Source organism: Miniopterus schreibersii, assembly GCF_964146895.1.
Source record: "Miniopterus schreibersii genome assembly, chromosome: 1".
Taxonomy (NCBI): Eukaryota; Metazoa; Chordata; class Mammalia; order Chiroptera; family Miniopteridae; genus Miniopterus; species Miniopterus schreibersii.
This window is the reverse complement of record NC_138101.1, coordinates 43,553,000-43,579,734: the sequence shown is the minus strand read 5'-3', so window position 1 is coordinate 43,579,734 and position 26,735 is coordinate 43,553,000. Positions and strand designations below refer to the sequence as shown.

The following is a 26,735-nucleotide window of genomic DNA, read 5'->3' as shown; positions in this document are numbered from 1 at the left end:
GAAGTATTATATTGAATAGGCAGATTTTTAAATATTTTGGTTTCGGTGTTAATAGGATAAGTGAAAATAAGAATATCCAGATATTAAGGTATCTCGTTTTATATTTATATTTAAGAATTGCAAACATACACAACTGATATACTAATTTATTATATCTATATCTAATCTATTTTAGAAACTGAAACCTTGAACTTGATGAATGCCTAGGCTGGAATATCTAAGATAAAGCTACACGGGCTTTATCTGTGGTTTTCAAACTCTTCAGTGGAGCCTTCTGTAGCCCATAATGGTGTCTCTGGGGCATAGAGAAGAGTGTATAGTTGGGGCTCTGAAGGTTTAAAGAAAGGCTTCCACTGCTTGAAAAAGTTTGGAAAACACAACTTTAATCTCATTTAGTAATGGTGGAAATTGAGGCTCTGAGATATGAAAAGATTTCCCTGTGTTCTCACAAGTAACCAATGACAGAATTAAGTTTCCTGATTCAAAGTTCTATGCTTCCATTCTGCCTCCCTACAACATGGTATTATGTACTGGTGAAGTATAATCTTAAATAGCCTAATTCTATATTACATTATAATCTTCCCTGTGTTTACTCAATGCAGTCTAAATCCACTTACTTTTTTGTTAGTAGACCTATATGAAACTTACATCTCCTTTCTAGATAAATAGAAAGATAATAGCCATTTATTATGGAAATGAGTTAGTATGCAAGCTTAAATTATAAATACAGTACTGTTATTCATGAATAATTTAAAATCAGGCAGAATTGTTCATAATAAATCTTGGGCTACGAGAAGAGGCCAAGATCTCATCTTTGTACTTGACTCAGAGATTTAAATCAAACACATGTAAATTCAGGTTATGATCCCCATATCAACAAAGTACAGCATTTTAACAATTTATGACTTCCTTTTACCAGAAATCCTTAATAATTTATTAAGATTTATACATGAAAATAGATATAATGTTCCAATTCTTAAAGTGTAATAAAAGTAGAGAAATGCTGAGTGATTTGACCCAATTGAGGGATATGGTCAATCTAAAATAGTGAAAATTGGAATTCAAGTATTTTTTAAATGTGTTTTGTTTTTTACATTGATTTCAGAGAGGGAAAGGGAGAAGGGAGAGAGAGAGAAGCATTAGCCATGAGAGTCACTGATCCGCTGCCTCTATTGAGCCGCCTGCACGTCCCCTGCTGGGAACGGAGTCTGCAGGCCGGGCCTGTGCCCTGACCAGGTATCGAACCATGACCTCCTAGTTCATGGGTCGACCCTCAACCACTGAGCCACGCTGACCAGCAGAGCTCAAGTACTTTTTAAAAGACAGATTTCATTATTGTAAAGTTCATAAAATAACGAGCAGCATTGGCAAGTAGAAGTACAAGCATTTTCTTTACAAGTAAATGTTTTAAAATTCTTGTTTAAGTAACTAAACCTATGCTGTTTTCTTTAAACTATTAATTTTCTGAGAAAAATATTTCCCTCTAAAGGACTGCTACTCTTCAGTGACCTACTACCTATCAGTGGGTACTGAATTAATGAGTTTATGGCATTCATCATCTTATGCCAAAGTAAACAAATATGGCTTCCATATCAGGATATTATAAAGTCAAACCTTCTCCTTTCTTCTTTTCTCTCTTTTCCAACTTCTGGTTCCAGTCTGCTTACTTTGCTCGTAGGTTCCCTTTTGTGCTTGATACCAAAAACTTTGGTATTAAGCACAGTGGGTTGGGGTGTGATCGCTCAAACACTGGGCTATGTGATCCTGCCTGTCCTGCTCATTCCTTCATGCTTTTGACCTATCTGTAATTTATGATAATAACCTTACTCAGTCATTTGAATTGTCTTAATGTCTTTCATCATCCTGAAGAATTCCCAAATGCATTATTTTAGTAAGTTATATTATACAGCATACATTCATGATAAAACTTGTTTAAATTAGGGTGTTCCCCCCCCCCCCCAAACGGCAGTCTCTTCTATTTAGAACATTTAAGTTGCCTGGCAATCTTGACTAACACTCCATTTATTGTAATTCTTTATGGAATGTCTCCATACCTACTACTTATTTCCTAAAATTGATAGCATGAAACATATTAAGGTAGAATTTATCTAATTGTACTTTTGACAGATGGTACCTCAGTAATCAAAAGGGAGAAAATGTGAGTGAATTAAGAAGGAATTCTGTTCAATAAAATTCTCGAGCTCACAGGTTTTAAAAAACAAAAAAACCTTTTAACGCTATGCTTACAGTCATGAATTAATGTAAAAATGATAAGCAGTATGTTGTATTGTGATATGCCTCTTTCCATCACTCTGATGGTTCATGCATATATATTTTTTGTTTTTTTAAATAATCTGGATTCTGATTGATTAATTTGATCTCTTTTTCTGTTTTCTACCTCATTAATTTCTGCTTTTATCTTTATTATTTCCTACCCTGTGCTTTCTTTTGTTTTACTTTTATCTACCTTTTTGTGGTAGAAATTTAAATCACCTATTTTTATTCTTTCCTTTTTGAAATAGATGTTTAAGGCTAGAAACTTTCCTCTTTTCACTGCTTTTAATGTATCTCAGATTCTGATGTGTAGTATTTTCATCAGCATTATTTTTCATAAATTCTATAATTTCTGTTGTTATCACGCAATTTATGTTTTATCTAAGTGGTTGTGTTACATCATACAATTAGAAGTAGTCTCCTTACTGTAGAATGTGGCTTCTAAGTGCCCTTTGTCTTATTTAATATATTGGCTTGAAGACTTCTTGGTCTGGTATCAGGATTTCAATCCATGCTTTCTTCCTTTTTTTATTTCCTGGCAAATCTTTATCACTTTATTTGTATCAGTGCTTTTTAAGTATCCTCTTGTATACAGCATAGAGTTGAATTTTTTAAAGAGGCTATTTGAAAATCCTTTTATTTGAATTGGCAAGTTAAGTCCATTCACATTATTGACGTGACTATTATGTTTGGTCTAAATCCTGTCATATTATCTCTCTAAAATCAAGTTAAAAATAAATATATAAATTTTGTCATATTATTATTACATTATTATATTATGGTGTAATTGCTGTATGTATTTTATTATATTTGCAGTGTTTATTTGGTGTTTCTTACTTTTTCTTTTTAAAATTCTTCTGCCACTTAAGGTTTATATTTTTATTCTAGTGGTTATCTTTGCATTAATACTTTTTATGGTGCACCTGTAAACCCCCTTTTTCCTTACTTAATCTTTTGCTTTTTGTCAGTTTTCGGTGGTATCTTTTGACAGTCAGTGGTCTTCTCCTTTCCCCCTTTTTCTCTCTTCTTTCCATTGTTAGTTATGCCTGTTCTCCTTTGTCACATGTATGTGTATATTATTCTTCAGTGCCATTACCCCAGCCACATTTTAGTCTCAGTTCTACAGTTGAATATTTAAATGTCTACCATAAGTTGTTTTGCAGAGTTTACCCAGTCTTTACCTTCTTTCCAAATTTTATTTTGAAAAATGTAAAACTTACAGAAAAGCTAAAAGATTTTCACCAGTAGTTAACACTTTGCCACATTTGCCAGGTATCTTTGGGTTGGATGAAGCTTCACCCTCTCCAGTAGAGTCCTCAGAAGGACACGTGTGTACAGTGTTCTGGCACACTCAAAATATTTTTCTATGGCTTTGAATCTTTTGAAGGAGAACTTGGCTGGACTGATATCTTTCCTTGGTTTGTATTTTCCTTGTATTTCTTTAAAATGCTACTCTACGGCTGCCTTGCTTTGTGTGTTGTTTTTGAATAATCTGATGCCATGTAACCCTCTTCCCTTTGTAAATTAGTTCATCTTTTTTGCTGAAGGCCCTGAGGACTTTTTCATAATTTTCAAAATCTTATTTTATTAGGATATGTTTCAAAGTTGATCATTCTTGGTCAGTTTTCCCTAGTATGAGAAATGTGTAGAGCCAGGTCTTCCTTTATTCCTAGGAAACTTTCCTGGATTATAGTTTGAAATACTAGTTCTGTTTCATTGCTCTGATTTTCTTGTGCAGGGACACCAATTATGCTCAATCTCCTTTGCCTGTCTTTCATTTCATTCACTTCCTCTCTCACTCATTTTATTGCTTTGTCTCAGTTTTCATTCTCTTGGTTGTTTTCCTGATTTTCTTCATGCCTTCATTGACTCTTTAGTACAACCTGTCCTCCCTTGTGTAATTTGGTCTTCATTTCTGATATAATTTTGTCTTTTTCTTCTCTTTCTTTCTTAACTCTCATTTCATTTCTTTCTAATTTTTTGCTAGTTTTATTTGTTTCTTATTCATTTCTGTCCTTAAGTTTTACATTTCTGATTCAAGAGTGGTTTTTCATATCCCCAAATGCTTGTTTGAGAATAATGCTTGTTCGGTTTGGATTGTGTTACAGTTTTCTTTGAATTCATGTTTGTCGGTGGGGCAGCAGGGGGTGGGGAGGTGGGGACAATTTTTAGTCAGCAGAAAATATTTTATTCACATTTTCTTACATTTTGTAGCAGTTTTGTATGGCTGTGGTCTGCTTTTGTCTATTCCTGTACATTTCGTGAACGGGATTCTTAGTTTGAGAGCGCCCTCTTCCGGCGCAGTGTTGGAGTGGGAGGAGTAGAAGGAGGGTGGGTATATCTTGCTTATTTTTGTTTCTGCCGGGTCCTGTATTTTCCCCTCATTTCCTCCTTTCCCTTTATACCATGTCTCCAGTGGAGATCACCTCCTCTCTCCATATCTGAGTCTCCCCGGAAACACTGCTACATTTGGTCCCCCCACACTTTCAAGCCCTTAAGGCATAGCCAGGGCTATGGACTATCAAGTTCCAACCTGTGCTTAGTGCCTCAGCTTTTAGGGTTCACTTTCTGGGGTGAGTGTGTGCATCCTCTCAGCCCTCTGCTCCCCTCTGCTCCTTGTAAGCCCCTCCTCTCCCATTCTCCATAATACCCACAGGCTTACAGTGCTGGTAGGTAGACTGTGGGAGAAATTTTGGAAAAAACTTTTCCTCTGTTTATAGATAATTGGAAGGTTGTGGTATTCCCTTTCTTTTAGAGATGCTAAAGGTGTGGAGCCTGTGTGGTTTTATATATTTGTTCCCTTTATTGATTTTATGGTCATTTTCAGAAAATGAGGGGGAGATTTGGAATCAGGCCACCACCATTGTTTTCCAAACCCAGACGTCCCTTCTTGGCTTAATCTAAAATTATGAGCACTATTTGATATCAAAGAAGTTTTTCATTTTCTATTAATTTCCAATTTTCTGATTTGTGATTTTTGTTTTACTAATTTTTTACTTTTTACTAAGGAAATATTTTCTTCCATCATTTGACAATGTAACTTTATGAGAGAGACCTAAGAAAAGAAAAATCTTTGCTCCCAATTGGAGTTCTAATTATAATAATATTTGAGACTTCAAGAAGAAGAAACAATATGGTGGTGCAGGTAGCAGCTGCACCCACTGCCTCCCGCAACCACATCAAAATGACAACTAAAATTCAGAACCACCATCACTCAGAGCCTCCTGACATCTGGCTGAACAGAAGCCCCACAGCCAGGGAGCTGAAGGAGCATAGAGAGGGTAGGAGGGGCGGAGACGCAGAGACTCGGCCTCGGGCCCACACCCAGTGCCGCGGTTGAAACCCGGGAGGGAATCTCGGCGGTGGGGATTTCCCGGAGGGGTGAGAGGTCCCAGCCCCACAGCAGGCCCCCAGCCCAGGGCTCCAGGGCCGGGAAGAGACGTCCCCACAACTCCGGGCTGTGAAACCAGCGGGGACTGTCCCTGAGGGTCGTGGAGGCCGCGGGAGCCCCAGCAGCTCCTCCTAAAGGGCCCGCGCACGGACTCACTCGAACGCTCCCTCTGAGCCCAGCGCCGGGCAGCAGCCTGAAAGGACCCGAGACACTTGGGAGGAACTAACCTGCCTGAGATCCGGGCGAGAGGCGGAGGGTGGCTTCCTCCCAGGCAGAAGGGCTGGCAGAGGCCATGGCTCCTGTGGCGAGACCCCGCACACAGCCGGCAGGCAGGCGCCATGTTTGAGTCGCCAGCACCTGACTCCCACCTTTGGCCCCGCCCCGTGATTCCCGGAGGCCCCGCCCCTCCCACCTGCAGCTCATCCAGGCCATTTCCAGGGGCTTTTCTGTTCGAGTGGCCTCTCGAGCCCCATGCTTAGGACTTTCCTAAAATCTCTCAAACAAGCAGCAGCGGGACCCATACAGCTTGATAAGTGGCCCCAGGCCTGGCACTAGCGGCAGCTGCATTGGCTCATAGCTTGGCCTCTCCTGGGCACCTCCAAGCCCAGCACAAGGAGCAGCCAACTACGGTTTGCATGTAGCTCATGCTGGGTGGCCCTGGGCAAGGCACTGGCACAGGCTGACTTTGCACCTCCCGGGAAGCCCCAGAGACAGTGCACCTGGTGATCAGACTCGACCACGCTGGATTACAACCCTACCACATCCACAAGTGACACACTCAAGGGGCACACTTGGTGAACACCAAAGCTCCACTGAAGTAAATCCTGATCCATAAGAGTGTCCCCAGCTCAGCAGCTCTCTGGCTCTAGTTGCAGCTGGTCCTCACAGCTGATTGGTCTGGGGGTCAGTTCCTTCCAGGGACACCAACAGCAACCAAGGCTCAACTACAACAGGACAGTGCACACAGCCCACACAGGGGAGCACCTAGAAGGCCCAGCTCAGGTGACTGGGGAGGCTGAGCCACTGGACCCTACAGGACACCTACTACACAAAGCCACTCTACAAATTCCAGGAGACATAGCAGCTCTACCTATTACATAGAAACACCAGAAAGCAGCCAAAATGTGGAGGCAAAGAAACATGTCACAAAGGAAAGAACAGAAGAAATCTCTAGAAGAGGAACTAAATGAAATAGATCCAAGCAAGCTAACAGAGTTCAGAATAATGGTTATAGGGATGCTCAAGGATATTAGTAAGAGTATGACGAAAATAATTGAGAAAATCGATGCTACGCGAACTGAAATGAATAAATTTACAGGGAATCAACAGTAGAGTAGAGGATGGTGAGAATCAAATCAGCAATTTGGAACATGAAGAAACAAAAAACACCCAACCAGAAGAGCAAAAAGAAAAAAGAATCCAGAAATATGAAGATAGTGTAAGGAGCCTCTGGGACAACTTCAAGAGGCCCAACATTCGTATTATTGAGGTGCCAGAAAGCGAGGAAAGAGAGCAAGAAATTGAAAACCTATTTGAAAAAATAATTACAAAAAACTTCCCCTACCTGGGAAAAGAAATAGACTTACAAGTCCAGGAAGCACAGAGGGTCCCAAACAAGAGGAACCCAAAGAGGCCCACAGCAAGACCCATCATAATTAAAATGCCAAAGGTTAAAGACAAAGAGAGAATCTTAAAAGGAGCAAAAGAAAAGGAATTAGTTACCTACAAGGGAGCACTCATACGACTGCCAGCTGATTTCTCAACAGAAACCTTGCAGGCCAGAAGGGAGTGGCAAGAAATATTCAAAATGATGAAAAACATGGAACTGCAACCAAGATTGCTCTACCCAGCAAAGCTATCATTTAGAATTGAAGGTCAGATAAAGAGTTTCTCAGACAAGGAAAAGCAAAGGAGTTCATCACCTCCAGACCAGCACTACAGGAAAAGTTGAAGGGTCTTCTTTAAGAAGAAGCTAATACACAAAAGAATCTGATGAACTAAATAGATCCAGAGACATTGACGCATGCAACAGACGATCATACTTCAGAGGGAAGAGGGAAGGGGAGTGTAGGATGTGAAGAGATTAACCAAAGAAGTTATATGCATAACCCATGGACATGGACAATGATGGGGTGAAGGTCTGGGGAGGGGGTGGGAGCGAGGTGGAGGGAATCAATTGGGGGGGGGAATGGGACACCTGTAATACTTTCAACAATAAAGATAAATTTGAAAAAAAATAATAATAATAATTGAAGTATTAGTTTTTTTTATTTTGAGGTTGTCTTTAATAAGCCAGTTGACCATCAAAATCAATACTTTTTACAATAAGATTCTATTCACTTATTAATTTTATATAATACATTTTTGTATAAATATTTTCCTGGTGCAAAATTGTGAAATTTCAAATATGAACAAAGTCAGTTCCTCTTCAATGAATATATTGTACCTTGCAAATAAATATTGAATCCCTGTCTTTGTAGATAAGAACTAAAAGGGAAGCGTTCGTATTTCAAGATCTCTAAGAAGAGGTCGCAATATTTAACATGGAACACAAACCTTGTGAGTCAAATAATGAAGATTTATCAAGCAGTGGCATCGCATCCAATGGAGGTATGTGTTCTTTATAAAACAAAAATGGGGGAAAAATAGAATTAAGCTGTGTTCCTAATATTCATTCAAGCTGCTGTTTTTTAGTATGTTTTGATTTTAACTGTTCAGTGCAGACCTTGGCCATGAATATTTACCATATTGTTTATAAGTCTATATATATATATATATATATATATATATATATATATATATCTTTATTGATTTCAGAGAGAGGAAGAGAGAGAGATAGAAACATCAACGATGAGAGTTGTCACTGATCAGCTGCCTCCTGCAAGCCCTCGACTGGGGATGGAGCCCACAACCCAGGCATGTGCCCTGACCGGGAATCGAACCACGATCTCCTGGATCCTAGGTCGATGCTCAACCACTGAGCCACGCCCAGCCGGGCTATAAGTTTACTTTTTGAGAAAGGAATTGTTTAGTCTTTTAAAAATAGCATATCTGTTTTTTAGCATATGTTAACATTACTTTTTTGGCTTAAAAATTGTTTCCATGTTGAGGCACTTCAACACATTTCATGTTTCCCTAAACTCCTTCTCTTCCTTCATCTACTGTAAGCCAGAATTCTGTATTATTTTGACTTCTTTTCCCTTACCCACTCTCACATCCCAATCAGGTACTAAGTCTTGTTTCTTCTATTCTCAGAAATTTCTCTTGAATCCATTTTCCCCTCTCCCTCTCCCTCTCCATCCCCATTACTACTGTCCTAGTTCAGGCCCCAATTACCCCCATTACTTCTGATTGAAATTATTATCATTATTATTTTACTTTTTCATTTTCATCTTAATGCACTAAGAACAAAAATACCTACAGAATAAGGGATATCACATATACAGTGGCTCTTATCCATGGGTTTACAAATAATACATTTCAATGAAGCAAGTATTTCTTTTGACCATAGATTTTCACTAGTCAAGCTTTTCCTAAAAGGCTGGAATCCCCCTAGAGAAATGCATCTTGCTTTTAATAATAGTGAGAGAGTTCTGAGATGTAATATTTCTACTGAGAAGACTCATAATACATCTAGGATGTTTCCTTATTAAACAATGTTTTTATCTGAAATACTGAAAATGTTGTGAAGATGTTTACTTAAGACAATTTTAATGAGCCAATTTAAACAATTTACTTATGTGGTACTAGGTATAACTGTGATCTGCTTTTTAATGTAGCCAGTTTCCAAACAAAGAACTTAAAAAGGTGTACTCTTACCACGCACACATAGACACAAACACAGAAACATGGATTAATACCATTGATGTAGGTTTTATAGTATATATCAGATTGCTACGGCTCAGTGTAATCAAGGCTAGTGGAATGTGAGTATATTCTCTTTCTAGATTAACACTATAGAATTGTAAAGAATTGTAAAGAATGGCAGCTCTGATAACCAGCCAGATGGCAGACTACATCTACACTCACTAACATTATGTTTCTTTTTTTAATCCTCACGCAAGAATATTTTTTCGCCATTGCTTTTTAGAGTAGAAGGGAGATGGGGGATCAGTTGGTTGCCTCCCACACGTGTGCCTGGTCGGGTATGGAGCCTGCAACCGAGGTGCATGCCCTTGGCCAGAATCAAACCCAGCACCCCTCAGTCTGAGGGCCGACTCTCTAACCACTGGGCAAACCCAGCTAGGGCTGATTGAAATTATTTCAATCAAAAGATAGCAATCTGGAAAACAGAAAGGTAGAATAAACAGCTGGCTCTTAATACAGGGAATTGGTAAGAAGGGTATTGGAAGAGCTGAGAAGCGTAACTGGATGAGATTATCCAGAGATGAGTAACTGCAGGAAGCTGCTACCAATCTTTGGACTAGAGGGACTAGAGAAAAGGAACTGTTGTCAGGACATTGAAGAGGGAGGCAGAATATGCTGATAATTCCCAAATCCCAATCTCTGAAGCAAAGATTCACTCTTGAACTTTAGGTCCATGTACAGTATTTGAACACCAAACATCCTTATTGGATGTTGCTGAAGCCCAGAACCCAAGAGAAATACTTGACACCTTCCTCTCTTTTACTTTCCACATATATTTCTCAAATCTATGCCTTTGTGTCTGTCACCACCAACTCTGCTTTAGGGCACACCCTTGCTATTTCTTGCTTACATCGCTGAAAGCCTTCTCCTGCTAGGATTCTCTACCTTTAGTTTTAGCCCCATCAATGCATTCTCTACCCTGGAGCCAGAAAACTTTTTTAAAACACAGACCTACTTATATTAACCCCCTACTTTCAGATCCTTTAATGATTTCTCAGAGCTTTCAAGATGAAATATGAACTCCTTGGCATGACTACAAGGTCCTTCATAATCTGCCCTGCATCTTCATTCTCATATCTGGCCACTACTTTCTTTTCACCCAGAATATGCCATGCTGTCTTAAGCTTCCATGCCAATAATTATGGTGCTCCCACTGTCTGGAATGCCCTTCCTCTTCTCTTGTCCTCCAGACTAGTTAGCTCTTACTCATAGATACTTCAAGGCTCATTCAGCTCAAGCATCACTTGATTACTATCAGGTAAAACTCCCTCCTCCCTAATCTGCTCCTCTTTTTTACCATGTGCTCCTTTCTCTCAGAGGTACTTTCACTTGTCTATTTGCCTCATGAGACCTTGAGTTCCTTCATGGTTCAATAAGGGAATTACCTAGGATAATGTTTGCCACAAAATTATTTTATTTTAGTAGTAATAGTATTTAACTTATTTTAGTAATAAGTTAATTAATTCTTTAATATTTAGGTTCTTCAAGTCCATTTTTTATGTCACCTGTACGTGGTACAATAATTGAAAACACATCTGCATCTGGAACTTTGACACAAATTCCTTTTTTCCCTAAATATGAAGCAGAGCTTGATTCTCACAGGAAAATCATCCCTTACCCTGGAAAAGAACACATCGAACGTGTTTTGGAAGAATATTCACATCAAGTCAAAGATTTGCAGAAAAGACTGAATGAAGTGAGTCACATTCTTTTCTTTCAGCACCTGATGCTGTTTTGGAAAGACAGTGAAGCACAATGCCTTGGAATAGAACCTAAACTTTCTGGAAGAAAACCTTAACAATGGATTTATTGGTTAAACTTATTAATTAGGCCTATCCCTTCTATTTCAGTATTAAAAGTTGGGCTGATGAAAAGTCTGCATACCTATTTTCTCTTGTTAGTAATTAGTTATAATATGTCTTGCTTTAATGTAATTTCCCAATTTTATTGCTATATAATCAGTAGCACTGTATAAAGTGTATAGCATAATGATTTGATTATATATATTATGAAACGATTACCATAGTAACTTTAGTTAACAACTGTTTTCTCATAGAGATACAAAAGAAAAAAAAAGGTTTTTCCTTGTGATGAGAACTTAGGATTTATTCCCTTACTGGTTGTCATACACGCCATGCGGCAGTGTCAGCCGTAGTCGTCATGGTGTACACTGCAGCTCCACTTCTTATCTGACTTATAACTTGAAGTTTGTACCTTTTCACCACCTTCATCCAATTTCCCATCTCCACCCCTTGCCTCTGGTAACCACAAATCTGATATCTTTTTTTATGAGTTTGTTTTTTTTGTTGTTTCTTTTTTTATTTTTTATTTTTAAAATTTTAAATATATCTTTATTGATTTCAGAGAGAGGAAGGGAGAGGGAGAGAGAGAGTTGAAACATCAATGATGAGAGAGCCGTCATTGATTGGCTGCCTCCTGCACGCCCCCGACTGGGGATCGAGCCTGCAACCCTGGGCATGTGCCCTGACCTGGAATTGAACCCCGATCTCCTGGATCCTAGGTCGATACTCAACCACCATGCCTGGCCGGGCTGTTGTTTCTTTTTTTAGATTCCACATATAAGTGAGATCATATGCTATTTATGTTTCTTTGACTTATTTCGCTTAGCATAATGCCCTCAAGGTTCATCCATGTGGTCACAAATGGCAGGATTTCCTCCTTTTTATGACTGAATAATATTCCATTACGTACATACCACAGCCTGTTTATCTATTCATCCGTCAGTGGAGAGGTAGGTGGTTTCCATGTTTTGGCTATTGTAAATAATATTGCTGTGAACATGGGAGTGCAGATATCTCTTCGATATAATATTTTTAATTCTTTCATATATATTGCCAGAAGTAGAATTACTGGATACTATGGCAGCTCTATTTTTAATTTTTTGAGAAGTCTCCATACTGTCTTTCATAGTGGCTGTACCAATTTACATTCTCACTGACAGTGCACAGGGTTCTCTTTTCTCCACACCCTGGAATTAGATGCCCACCCCTCAGGCTGATGTTTTAATATAAGCAAGTGAGCCTCCTTTATTTTGAGTCTTGGACACAATTGGCTGCCTCTGAGCTGGGCCCTGCGGTGAGTTTGAGCACACCAGCCCTTCAGAGATTTCTCAGATGCTGCAGTCTTGTAGGTCTCGGGACTCAAGCCTTGTTTTTCAAAGTCAAGATGTTTTGGGGACTCATCTCTCAAGTGTATGTCTTAAGAATTGGGCTGCTCGGTGTGGGATTTGAACCCGTCCCTCCTCAGGGAGAAGCTCTGGGTCTAGGTCCCTCCCAGTGTGGGACACAGTGGCAGGTGGGGTTTATGGCAAGATTGTGCCCCAGCCTCTTCTACCCACTTGGATGTGGTTTTCTTCTTGTTTGCCCAATGTGTAGTGTTCACACAGCCAGCCTTTAGGTTTCTTTAAAGAGGAAATTTGTTCTGTATATAGCTGTAAACTCAGTGTGTTCATGGGAGGAGGTAAGTTCAGGATTTTCCTACATCACCATATTGAACTGGAACCTGTACTCTCTTGTCTTTTTTTAATTATTTTTTATTTATTGATCTTATAGAGAGAGGAAGGGGAGCAGAGGGGGAGAGAGAGAGAGAAACAGTGTCATTTTACTTATTTCTGCATTTATTGGTTGGTTCTTTTATGTACCCTGACTGGGGACTGAACCCACAACCTTGGCATAGGGAGCCACCACTTCAGCCAACGGAGCTACTTGGCCAGGGTTTGTACTCTCATGTGTTTTTGATGGTAGCTATTCTAGCAGGTGGGAGGTGACATCTCATTGTGGTTTTGATTTGCTTTTCCCTAATGATCAGTAATGAGCATCTTTTTATGGACCATTTTGCCATCTGTATGTCTTCCTCGGAAAAAATGTCAATTCAACACTTTGCCCATTTTTAATTGGATTATTTGGTTTTTTGCTACTGAGTTGCATGTGCATTTGTTGTTGTTTAATTTTGGATGTTAACCCCTATGTGATGCACGATACAAATATTTTTCCCATTCCTAGGCTGTCTTTTCATTTTGTTGATCATTTCCTTTACTGTACTAATGGTGTCATTTTAGTGAAACTCGAAAGCTCAGAATGTTATGATTAATGACACTGACCAACAATTATAATCAATAGTGGTTCCGGCCCCTGTCCTGTCACAGTACCTGGTTTATGTTTACAAAGCAGTGGTAGGGGCAGGCTTTAGGTGTATGTTATACATGATAGCTACATAGTGTAGAGAAGTTGTTTGCTAAAATCTTCAAGCAACCTTATGTGGAATCAAGCTGGTTCTAGTCTGCCTTACAATTGTATGTTGGGTCCCAGTCATCTATAACCTGAAAGTCAAATCCACCAGCTTATACAGAGGCCTTTGTGGTCTAGCCTCTCTCTGTACATGGCAGTCTCTTCTCTACCAGTTCCCCTGTGTAGCCGCCATCCCAGCAATATCAAGCTCCTTGCTCTTCCCTGGATGTACCATATGATCGTAGTCCTCGTGCTTTTCCCAAAGAATGTCCGCTCCTCTACCTCATCTGCCTGGCGCGGTCTCATTACCTATCAGGAGTTAGCTGAGGCCTTTCCTCTCTGAAGCCTGTCCTGTGGACAGTAGTGGGCGTGCTCTCCTTTGCCTTTCGTGCACGTGTCTGTTGTAGTGTTCAGTACATCTTACTGGGTTCATGAACATGTTCCTCTACCTCAGTAGACTTTGTAAGCACTTGGAGGAAAAAACAAACCTACAACCTTAAGTGCCGAAAAGATAAATCCTGCTCTTTATAGCTCTCGTGTCTCTCAGCTGTCTCTGCAATACAAGTTTTTGAGTGTCCTTCCGTTGGTGCATTATCTGTCTCTGTCTCTGGATCTTTATTAATGGCTCTTTGCTTATTCATCTAACCTTGGTCTCTTTTTTAATTTTGTAATCTTCCTTCAGATGTTTAGTGGTTTTGGCTTTTGTTTTTGCTTTAAAAAAACAGATGGCAAGCTCTTTGTTTATGGGTAGAACTTGATGGCTTCATTTTGGGATGATTATGGTCACCAGTTCTTATGCTGGGAGATCCCGCAGTGCCTGATTTTAGAGATCTTTGTCAATTTCTTTGTAGTGAACACCTTGATTTTGGGGGGGAGAGGGGGTCTGCTGCCAGGTGTTTTAAATAGATTGGAGGTGGTGGTTGACTTTTCTATACAGAATTTCAACCAGTTCTTCTGTTCTCAAGAATAAAAATTATTCCTCTCTCTATATTGAGTCAGAAGTCAGATTTGTTTTAGAAATAGTGTTTTGGTGTAGAGATTGGATTGAAAGGGGGACAATCTTGAGACAATGAGACTAGTAAAAGTATTCCAGTAATCTAGGTGATAAATTAGGCCCTGAACAGTGGTAAAGGGGAAGGAAGTACATATAAAATAATACAAACAACAAGTGCTGATGATGATGTGGAGAAAAGGGAACCCTAGTGCACTGCTGGTGGGAATGCAGACTGATACAGCCACTATGGAAAACAGTATGGAGATTCATCAAAAGATTAAAAATGGAGCTGCCTTTTGACCCAGTAATCCCACTTCTAAGAATATATCCTAAGAATCCTGAAACACTAGTCAGAAAGAATATCTGCACCCCTATGTTCATAGCAGTGCTATTTACCATAGCCATGATCTGGAAACAGCCCAAGTGCCCATCAGTAGATGAGTGGATAAAAAAACTATGGTACAGCCCTGGCCAGGTGGCTCTGTCAGTTGGAGTATCACCCCATAAACAAAAAGGTTGCCGGTTTGACTCCTGGTCAGGGCACATACCTAGGTTGCGGGTTTGATGCCCAGTCGGGGTGCATACAGGAGGCAACCAATCAATGTTTCTCTCTCACATCAGTGTTTCTCTCTCCCTTGCTCTCTCCCCCTCCCTCCTCCCTTCCCTCCCTCTCTCAAATCAATAAAAACATGTCGTCGTGTGAGGATTTAAAAAAAAAAGATGTGGTACATTTTCACAATGGAATACTACACAGCTGTAAAAAAAGAAGGAAACCTTACCCTTTCCAACAGGATGGATGGACATGGAGATTATTATGCTAAGTGAAATAAGCCAGTCAGAGGAAGACCAATACCATATGATCTCACTTATATGTGTAATCTAATAAACAAAATAAACTGATGAACAAAATAGAAACAGTCATGGATACATGGAACATACTGACAGATGTTGGGGGAGGGGACTGGATGAAAGAAAGCGAAGGAATTCGCCAATGAACATATACATAACCCATAGACAGCACTGGCAAGAGTGTGATGATGGCCAGAGGGAAGGGGGGCTGGGGCTGGGTGGAAGTGGACAAAGGGGTGGAATGGCGGCATCTGTGATAGTATCAACAGTAAAAAGAAAGTTTAAAAATTAATAATATATAGATTTTGGAAATTATTAACTATAAGGAAATATGTTCCTCTAATGAAGACCAATTTGACAACAGATGATGTATTGTAAAATTGTATACCTGAAACCTGTATAATTTTATTAACCAATGACACCCCAGTAAATTCAATAAAAAAAGAAAAAACTAATTTGCATGGCATTTTATTTTTTCAGAGCAATGAATTGCATGAGAAACAGAAATTTTATTTAAGGCAGTCAGTCATTGATTTGCAAACAAAACTTCAAGAGATGCAAATGGAGAGAGATGCCATGGCGGACATCAGGTTGGGATCTTTACCTGAAATTATTTTAGAGCTTTACTCTTTGTGGTATAAAACTACTTGAGTGATTATGAGTTTTATCACTATTATTATTTCTCTTTTATTTACTTCATAGACGAAGGGAGAGTCAGTCCCAGGAGGATTTAAGAAATCAGCTTCAAAGTACAGTTCATGAACTGGAAGCTGCCAGATGCCTTAAGGAGGACATGCTGAAAGATAGCAACACACAGATAGAGCAGCTAAGAAAGATGATGCTTAGTCATGAGGGAGTGCTTCACGAAATCCGATCAATCCTGGTTGACTTTGAACAAGCCTCAGGCAAGAAAATATATGAACACGACAGCGTGTCTGCTATCCACTTCCGCAACATGGGCTCAGCTATTAGTAAAATCCTAAGAGAATTAGACACAGAGATTTCTTATCTTAAAGGGAGGATATTTCCAGTAAGTGGTGAGAACACTACTTCAATTTTATATTAAAATTTATTAAGACAATAGTATTAGGCATGTAATTTTTTAAATTCTTAAAAGTAAGTTCTCATTTTTGTACTCTAAAATAATGGAAGTTGCTTCCACAATGATCTCTCTTAATAAAGGGAACTAGCTTGATTGACCTGTATAGCTTCATTAGAGTATAGCCAAAGTAAAAGATCTAATAAAATACAGTGACAGAATGTATCCAATTTAAGTATTACTTTTGTTTGCATCTTTCTAAGCATCCTGTTAGTTGGAAAATGTCTAAATTTTCCAAATGTTGGATTTACTAGTTTCTAAATCTACATCTTTTTTATAACCAGGTAGAAGATCAGCTTGAAGCACTGAAATCTGAGTCACAGAACAAAATAGAACTACTACTTCAACAACATCAAGATAGGTAGGCACCTGACTGAGCTAGAAAATCACAGGGAGACTGTACCACAAGTCTCCAGTCAGCTGCAATTCCAAAATCTAAAAAGCTCTGAAACATAGAAGTTTTTTTATATGTTTGTGGTGAACTCTTAAAGAAAAAAATTATTCCTACACTTGTTAAAACTGTAGGGAAGATTTTATTCAAAACTATTGAAATAGGAGTTTGCGTTAGAGAGAGATCAGGCTCAACTCCTAGTACAACAAGGATAAGCTAGGATACATAGCAAGAAGCAGGGTCGGGGGTCATTGGATGGAAAATTACCAAGAGAATACATACATCAAGGGTAAAAGGATTCTCACTAAACTGACTCAGCCAGATTTTTACTAAGCCTAGGCGTCTTTAGGGGGTGGCAGATGGGGGTTGGGGCGCCAGGGTCCAGACCTAGTTGAGAAGGGAGCTCAGGAGCCTGACTAAAGTTTGGTCAAGGAGAAAGCCTTTGTCACTCATTTGTTGGCAAAACCTGGCCTGAGCTAATGTAATGTTTTTTATGGTCTTTATGATTTAATGGGAATATTTTAAAACCTGTTGTTTCATTAGGAATATGTTTGGCTTATAGGGCACTTCCCTAGATCTCTCTGGGGATGTCATATAATATATAGTACATATAATTTATTACCTTTGGTAAAATTTTTTAAATTCTGAATTCCAAAACCTAGCTGGTCCCCAAAGGATTTAGATAAAGGACTCTGCACCTAACTTAGACACTTGTCATAAAAAAAATAGAATATTCTGGTCCGGCCAGGCGTGACTCAGCGGTTGAGCATCAACCTAGGATCCAGGAGATCGGGGTTTGATTCCCAGTCAGGGCACATGCCCGGGTTGTGGGCTAGGCAGCCGATCAATGACTCTCTCATCATTGATGTTTCTATCTCTCTCTCTCCCCTCCTTTCCTCTCTCTGAAATCAATAAAGATATGTTTAAAAAAATAAATAAATAAAAAATAAAAAAGAATAGAATATTCAAAGCCAAAACAAAATACTAAATTTGAAAGTATTAAAAATCATTATTTTTTAAAAATAATTCATAGGCATAATCTGTATCAAATAACAGTCACCACATTTTTTTTATAGGATTGAGCAGTTAATAAGTGAACATGAAATTGAAATAACAGGACTTACCGAGAAAGCTAGCAGTGCTCGAAGCCAAGCCAATAGTATCCAAAGTCAAATGGAAATCATTCAGTATGTGGTTTGAAATTGAGTCATTAATCTTCATTTTATTTCTATTTTCTGTTTTAAAATCTTTTTTAAAATGCTTAATAATTGATTTCACAAGAAAGTAAAGCTTTTCTAACATTTAAATTAATAGAAAAGATTATTTAATGTATACGTAATATTATATGACCATATCAGAAGTATTATTGTAAATATTTTGGCCTTTTGGGATTGGATGTTTTAAATATTGTTCATATTTTAACTGATAGGATAAGACAAACACATATATATTTTTGTATAAATAAAATGTACATATATGCATATAAATAATTTTATAATTTGAGCTTATGTGTTGAAACCTTTTATGTGGATGTTTTCAGTCATACAGAAAAGTAAAGAGAAAATAGTGTAATGAACTCACATATACACATCACATAGCTTTAACAGTTAACATTTTTGAGCTTTTAAGAAGCAATTTTGGAAAATAAAAGATGATTGGCCTAATAATGCCATATAAAATAACTAGTGGAAGTATCTAAAAGCTGGAGTATGTTTAGGGATCACACTTATTCTTAGTCTGCTATTTTATCTTATTCCCCCTTTAAACCCTTCTTAGAGAACAAGCAAGAAACCAAAATTCAATGTATATGCGTCAACTCAGTGAACTGGAATCTACTGTTTCTCAGCTCCGTTCTGAGCTAAGGGAAGCCAAAAGGATGTATGAAGACAAGGTGAGTTTAGATTTTGCTGCTCTGCTTCCAGAAACTATTATACACAGAATCAATTATATAGTTTTTAATAGTTTATTTGAAAATGAGGAATCAAAGTAATCATTTAAAGTTAAAAACACTTTATAAGGTGGATGCCAAATAATTTTTATTTAAATTGTTGGCTCACATTAATTCATTCTTAGAAAAAAGTTTTTGCATACTTTAAGTTTCTAAAAAATAAAGAATGAGGCCCGTTTAATTACTTTTACAAGGCTTAGCTTTAGCGAATACTTCAGTAGCCACTGCTTTCCTCCTACTTCAAGGACTATAGCCTCTCTTACTTCAACTCCTACTTATTAATCACTGTGCAGTTAGAAAACTGAATTAACTTTAAGATTAGTCTAAATGAAAATAATTAGGAAGCTAAATCTTCATCGCTCATTGATTCCTGTTAAAACCACATATTCATTAGTATTTTTTATTCTGTTGTTTTCTCTCACTTTTCATAGTGAAAGAGAAGTGTTTATTATCATTATTAACCATTTTTCTATATCTTGGGTTTTTGTTAGTTTCAAGCATTTATAACACAGTAGAGACCCTATAAAACAAGCAAAGAGCTACCATTCAGAGGAGCTCATGTTCTCTTTTCCTGTGAAACGGATGACCAAATACATTCCCGTTTGCCTGGGACAGTCCCAGTTTACACCTGCTATCCCAGTGTCCTGTGTTGTGAATTCCACCTTTGTCTCCAAAGTGTCTCAGTTTGGAAGATAAATTCCAAGAGAGCCTACGGTTCTAACCATCACTTTTAGCCAATTTCTTACACCTTAGTTTATCGGGAAAAAGTAGAGTATAAGGTAGATGCCAGATTTCCTTTATAAAATTACCCAATTCTACAGGGTAACAGTACAAGAAAAAAAGTTCCTATGGGAAGAGGCAATTAAGTATTGCTGCACTGATTATTCCATTTGCCCTCTTTTGAGCACTCCATTTAATTACCACTGTCACCCCTGTGCTGGCCACAGGAGGGGGCTATTTCTGCTAGGTTCTCAGGTTCAAGCATGTAATATAAGACCTTGACCTTAATTTCCAGTGGCACAACTAAAATAAGAATGGAAAATTTAGACATGACTTTATTAAAGTCTAAACACTAAAGAGTAACGTGAAACTATATAATCTCAGTTATGAGATTTGGATCCTCTACAGCAGTGGTTTTCAAACATTTTGATCACTACCCACAGTAAGAAATATAATTAACCTTATGATCTAGTACACACAACTGAAGCAAGTTTCACAAAACAGTATCTATCCCATTACCTATGCTGCTGGCTCTTTTCTGCTCTCTTCAGATGCTGATTTTGTGCTCCATAAATTGATTTCCTAATTCGCTGGTGGTTCCAGTGTGAGTAATGCTGCAGTACAAAATTTCTTGGCTTCACTCTTAGCCCACATCCTGTGTCAAAGTCATTTCAGTCCCTGCCACCTGCAGGCAGCCTTAAGGAACCTTAGACTGCTTAAAGGTTAACCCTGAGAGAAGCATTTATTCCTTTCTGCCCCTCTTAGGCCTACATGTGTTCTAGTCTCCTTTCTCAGGATGAGCTTTTCCCCTGAAGATTGATAGTGGGAATGTCCACCCCATTATGGGCAGACAAAGCCTACACAAAGTTCTTGATCTCACCCTGCAGGATGGTCATGATTTCAGGACAGCATGGGGTGGAAGGATGCTTTATACTCAGATCTAGAGGAGGGTGGCACATTGGCAGAACTGAGTGCTGACAATCTGACAACAAAGGAGGAAATAGGATAGTTGCTGTGTTATAGTCCAATACAATAGCTGATATTCCTCACTAATCATTTTGAAAAGATTAAATATTCATTGTTTATTGACAAATGAAACCCTTTGAAAAGTTATGAAGTACTAAATAAGACTCGTGTTTCTCTTACATTTGAAATTGCTATAGCTTTCCATTGTAATGTTTCTTGGAGAAATTATGCCTTCATAAGAAATTATCCCTTCATAACGCATTGTTTGCTAATTTGCATATGGTTTGATATGTAGCATCATGCTGATCAACTCCAAAATGGGCATGGTGGAAAATTTTAACAAATACTGAAATATACATCTAAACAATGCAAAAAATAGTTTTTTGTGTTTTTTTTTTTAAATATAGCTTTATTGATTTCAGAGAGAGGAAGGGAGAGGGAGAGGGAGAGATAGAAACATCAATGATGAGAGAGTCATTGATTGAGCCCACAACCCGGGCATGTGCCCTGACCAGGAATCGAACCCTGATCGCCTGGATCCCAGGTCGACACTCAACCGCTGAGCCACGCCCAGCCGGGCAGTTTTTGAGTTTTTATAAACACCTCTTTGGCATTGTAGAAGCATAAACATCCAGATGAATGACTACAAACTTTTCATATGGATGTTTTGAGGTCATATAGATACAAACATAATCTTAGAATTATTGTCTTATTATGCTCTAATGTAAACAGGAATTTTGACAGTCTTAAACAGTCAACATTTAATAGAAATAAAGGGGGCATATCTGATTAATTAATCCAGATCACTGAGATTTAAATACAGCATTTTGAACCTATTTGAGTTGGCACCTAATTGATGGGTAACTAAGGTTTCTTAATAGTAATTTGCTTTATTTAGTAACTGCCATGTTAATAGAGATTTGGACATGTTCTGGCCTGAAAGGCATTAATACATGGTATAACTGAGCTAGGAAGGTCAAGCAGCTTATCAATAGGATTGCATTTTGGGGTCGTGAAAAGTTTTGTTGTTTTAAGCTGTTTTTGTTATAATGAATTGAACATAGAATCTAAAAAACACAGATTCTCCTGTTTAATTTCTTTTCATGAACCTTGACTTTACATGCTAAAAGCCTATTAAAACTTTAAAATCTTTTTTCCCCCACTGCTTCAGTGCACACTTTAGTATATACTGTCCAAATAACAATAAAGAAAAAAGCATCAAAGAAAATAATACATAAAAGCTGTGATTAAAAGTGAGATTTGTCTGAAAAGAAATTTGTAAGGGTGTGTTGATATTACATTTCAAGCTATTTTATGAGAAACAGTATTAGTATTGTTTCCTGAGGCCATACTCCTTCAGAAAAGGAGTTTATTATTTTTAAAAATGGGTGACATGACAGGTCTGAAGCAAACTTCTCCAACTAGAATGCATAAATTATGAGAAAACTTGTTTAGGAGGGCACTGTTTCTCTTCAGATTAACAAAAGCATTTTCATATAAAAATAAAAATTGTGTTTTGAAGCAAATTTTAGACATAGCTTTTATAGCTTACAAAAGTGTTTTACTGTAATGCTTTTTTCTATTCTTTTCTTTCCATTTTAGGAGAGCCTCCAGAATTCCCCTTTACGAATTTGGACCTGTAGAAGCTGTCACTATTGGCTCTGTAGATTTGGCTTTACTCTTAACTTTCGCTTTTTGACAACAAAAATATTTCATGATCTTGATTATAAGCTGATTTTTTCTACTTTGAAAGCATTTGGGACTGAATTTCATACTCAAAAAGTGAAGATTTAGTAGCACTGGCTGGAGCTATATACTGTGCAGGAAGATTCTGTGCAAACCTCTTTGCATAGTTCTGCCATTGCACCTCGTGCTGACCTGCAGCATCTCTTATTATCCCGTATATGTGCCACTTTGAGCACAGAAAACAAAAGATCCAATTCGGTATGATTGGTAATATCTCTAAAAATCACTGTATGATTAGAATGAGATCCCAGTACTTACTTCTCTAGTGATCCAAAACAAAGAGATTCTTAGATGGTGAAAGGGAAAACCAGTGCTGCTATTTAAAAAGAAAAGAAAAAAAACACCTTTGATGCATCTCAGATGTCAGTATTCATTCTGGACATTTTAAAAGGCTTTTCTTTATAGTGTGTTGTGTTTTTTTACAGCTGTTTGTATCAGCTCAGCTGCTACTTCAATGGTTTTCCCTTTCACTCTCCATTTATCTTTTTGATTGATTAAGATATATTTTTACTCTAAAAAGTGAAAGGTAAAAGCAGAGCTATAGCAGCTGAGTCAGTACGGACAACTACAAAACAAATGTTCCTGCAGGGGTCTGGAGGAACTTCTGATACTTAAACTTAGATGGAAAGATAAGACATGGCTCTTTTTCTTTTTCCTGTTTAAAGTTTTGGTCTCATAGATTTTACCATCAAGCTTGATTTTTTCAAATTGCCATCCAGAATTTTTAAAAAAATGAAACCAGACATAAAATAACAAGTCTTAATTTAAGTTTTTAAAGCATATATACAAATGCCTGGTTCAATGATAGAAATGGTTTTGTGCCAGGTTAGCTAGAATTGGAAAATGTTTTAGTCATATGAGTAACTTTTCAAATCCGAAATGTTCTTATTAAATGTATTGCTCAAAATATTGTTTCTTTGATCATATTTTGTTTCCAAAGATAGGTGGAAAATATAGAATCATCTTTATCAATACTGTTCTCATGTAAAAAGTATTCAAAAGCAGAATTGAAAGGAATTTGAAAGATCATCAAGAGTATCTTTTCAAATTATACATGAAAAAAATTTAGACTCAAGGAGGTTATGTTGACAGAACTTGGATCAGAACTTAAGATGTTTGACTCCTAGCCTGATCATATTGCCTCTCTGATCGTATCCATCTACCCAAAGTAGAAGTTAGTGGTTTTTTCCTAAGTATTCCTAGTGTTTACTAAGTGTGTGCTGACTTAGTCTTTCCCAATAATAATAGAGCTGAAGAGATTATATAAACTGATATTATTCATTCTCCTTAGGAAGCTATTTGTGCTACAGAGGTTGAGTTGCTATGGGGCTTTTTTCTGTATGTGCCCCCTAAGGAGCACAAGGGTAAAAGTACTTTTTAGGGTTATTAGAATCTATGAACACATTTCTGTCCATAACCTAATGCTTTATATAAGTCTAATTCTTGTGAAATACTTTTTTATATATATAATATAAAATAAAAAACAAGGTCAGTTTTAAAATATAATCAATGTAAATATTAAAATTTATATTCCAATCCCTATAGGTTGTGATACTACTCTGTAGGTAAATGTGAAACTGTTGCTAGTCCTATATTAGTACTTCCTTAAGTCATATATGTATGTGTAAAGAGATATAACTTTTATGTATTCATACTTATTTATCAAAGACATAGTTGCATTATGTGTGTATGTAATATGATTAATAAGTATGTGTAGAATTAAATGAAGGTCTTAAAAGCATGTAGTCTAGGTAAAAATAGTCATCAAGAAAAAGTCTTGCTCATATGTTCTCTAAGAAGGTTTAATCAGTTTATCATCCAGACCCATCAATAAGTTTTATTCTTGACATAGAAGTTTTGGAAGCCTGTTGAATAGATGCCTTAGAAGTAAGAAGAAATATGTAGTACAGTGGTACCTCAGTTTTTGAATGTCTCCGTTGACGAACATTTCGGCTTATGAACGGGGTAAACCTGGAAATAAATGCTTCGGTTTTCGAACACTCCTTGGAAGTCGAACATGCCACATGGCTTCCGCTGAGGAGCAAGATCCTGAGGCCTAGCTGTTGGCTACAGATCCCTTGGTTTTTGGATGTTTCAGAACTCTAAGGGTCTTCCAGAACGGATTGCATTCAAAAACCAAGGTACCACTGTATTAGTGCAGACATGAAAGATGTCTTATTACTGGAAAGTAGATGCTGAAGTAGTGCTGTAGGTATCCCATTAAAGATCAGGTAACCTTACGTAACACTAGTAGCAACATGTTCTCATGAGTTTAATATCTCAGTGTCTAAATTATGAATTTAGATCAGCTAAAATATAAACCGAGTCTCCATCCTCTGATATCTTAACCTCTTAGCCCACACTGCACCTACAGGCTCTTAGCAGTGATGGGCTTTCCGGCATGCCATAGAAATGCATAGTCCACAGATCAAACAGCTGCCCTGCCTGTGAGAGAAAAATACACCTATAACAACCCTTTAAAATTGGTGCTTATCCCATTTTATAAAGAAAACGAGGATTGGAGTATATTTATATAATATATAAAGTCACCCTTTCATAATAGAGTAACCATATAATGACAGTAACTAAAAACTTGTTGTTGCCATTCATTCTTTTATATTCAAAGCCTTTTATTATTGAAACTCTGATACTCTGAAACAAAGTAGTTCTAAGTATAATACATTTCATTTATGTAGGCTCTGCTGAATATATTTATGCCACATCAAACTTCCTTAAATACCAAATTATAGAACACATATTCACAGAAGCTAAATCTTGAATATTTCATTTGGCTAATTTACTTGGCCAAATTCTACATACTTCTTAAGTTTAGAAAACTTTGCAGAACACATCACACTAAAGTTTTATTTTTGCCCCCAAAATAATATTTGTTTTCCAAAGACTATATTTCTTTTATGTTACCCACTGACATAGTCAGACTGTTTGATTTGTGCTTCTGTCTTAGATAGAAGAGCTGGAGAAGCAGCTAGTCCTTGCCAACTCCGAGCTCAGTGAAGCACGGACAGAACGCGACCAATTCAGTCAGGAATCTGGAAATCTGGACGATCAACTTCAAAAGCTGTTGGTAAGGTTATGCTCTAAAATATGAATGACATTAATCTGGGAAGTTTTTCACCAAAATATTTCACACTTATAAAATTGCAAATTTTACAAAATATTTGTGCATACATACACAATGGAATGTCCTAGACATTATTCAAGTTTTGCATATAAAATATAATATTCTATACTTTACTTTTTGTTTTCCTTACGTAGAACTGCTCTGGCTTAGAAGTTAGGTTAAACCAATCTTCAAGGAGCCATAGTCTCTAAATTAGATACTATATCCTGTTAAATTGTAGTATTGAGTGTTCATTTCAGAGAAAAATAACATTTTAAACACATACGAATTATGAATAAAGGCAGTTTGAATGGAAATTTAGGTTAAAATTTGTAAAGAATGGAAAGGGTACCTCTGATCATCATGACCAGCCTCTGCCCTCTGTTAGAGGTACTGCAGGACAAGAAATTTAGGAGAAGGAAATGTTTGGAACTGCTTTGTGATATCAGCAGTACAGTAGAATAAATATTCCTCTCACAAGCAAACTCTATTGTAGGGCACAGTGCTCTCTGCTGGCAGTGCCATTCTCTATAGGCTGGCAAGGGGCTTGAGGAGCATCACCGAAGGAAGAGCAGGCAGCTGTGTGTGTGAAGCTCCAGACCTGGGAATAATCTTTCTCTTCTTTCCCTCCTATTGCATGTTTCCCAATGTCCTCACATCTAATTTGAAAATCTTAGAGATTAAATGTCTGAAAGATCCTAAAATTCATCCCCTCCTTTTCATTTTTACCATCACTACCCTTTTCATCCAAAAGCCCCTCATTACCTCTGGAACATGGCAATGTGTGTCTCCTTACTAGGGCTCCTCACTCCAGTTACTCCCCTCTTAAGTCCAGCCTGGAAGTACTGACAGCCATCCTTCTGAAATACAGCTCTGATTGTGTCATTCTTTAACTCAAAAATTGCTTTCCCCATAAAGTCAGACTCCCTGCCTTTCAAGACTGTTCATGATCTGGCCTCAGTTTACCTTGCCAATCCTTTCTCTACATATACCCAGTGCTTCAAGCAAACCACATATGCCCCTTTCCAGCCCCTATTTCTAGTCTCTGCATCTTCAAACTGTTCCCAAGGTCCAATTCAGATGCCTTCTCAAAGCATTTTGATTTTCTTAGTGATTTCTCTG

General features: G+C 37.7%; 1 protein-coding gene across 17 annotated transcripts in view; it reads left to right on the top strand.

Annotated features, from left to right (window-relative positions):
* Positions 1 to 26,735, top strand: part of CCDC158 (coiled-coil domain containing 158) — a 68,680-nt gene that overhangs the window by 5,267 nt on the left and 36,678 nt on the right. For 12 of the 17 annotated variants that reach the window (XM_081148894.1, XM_081148891.1, XM_081148896.1 and 9 more), the window contains exons 2-9: positions 8,146 to 8,275; positions 11,011 to 11,228; positions 16,103 to 16,212; positions 16,325 to 16,652; positions 17,006 to 17,082; positions 18,189 to 18,299; positions 18,889 to 19,003; positions 25,458 to 25,577. In XM_081148894.1, the coding sequence (XP_081005020.1) occupies positions 8,209 to 8,275; positions 11,011 to 11,228; positions 16,103 to 16,212; positions 16,325 to 16,652; positions 17,006 to 17,082; positions 18,189 to 18,299; positions 18,889 to 19,003; positions 25,458 to 25,577 (1,146 nt within the window). In that variant the 5' untranslated portion in view covers positions 8,146 to 8,208. Of the gene's footprint in view, positions 1 to 8,145; positions 8,276 to 11,010; positions 11,229 to 16,102; positions 16,213 to 16,324; positions 16,653 to 17,005; positions 17,083 to 18,188; positions 18,300 to 18,888; positions 19,004 to 22,348; positions 22,410 to 25,457; positions 25,578 to 26,735 lie in introns of those variants that run through there. The other 5 variants (XR_013999635.1, XM_081148889.1, XM_081148888.1 and 2 more) reach the window with 5 other exon arrangements.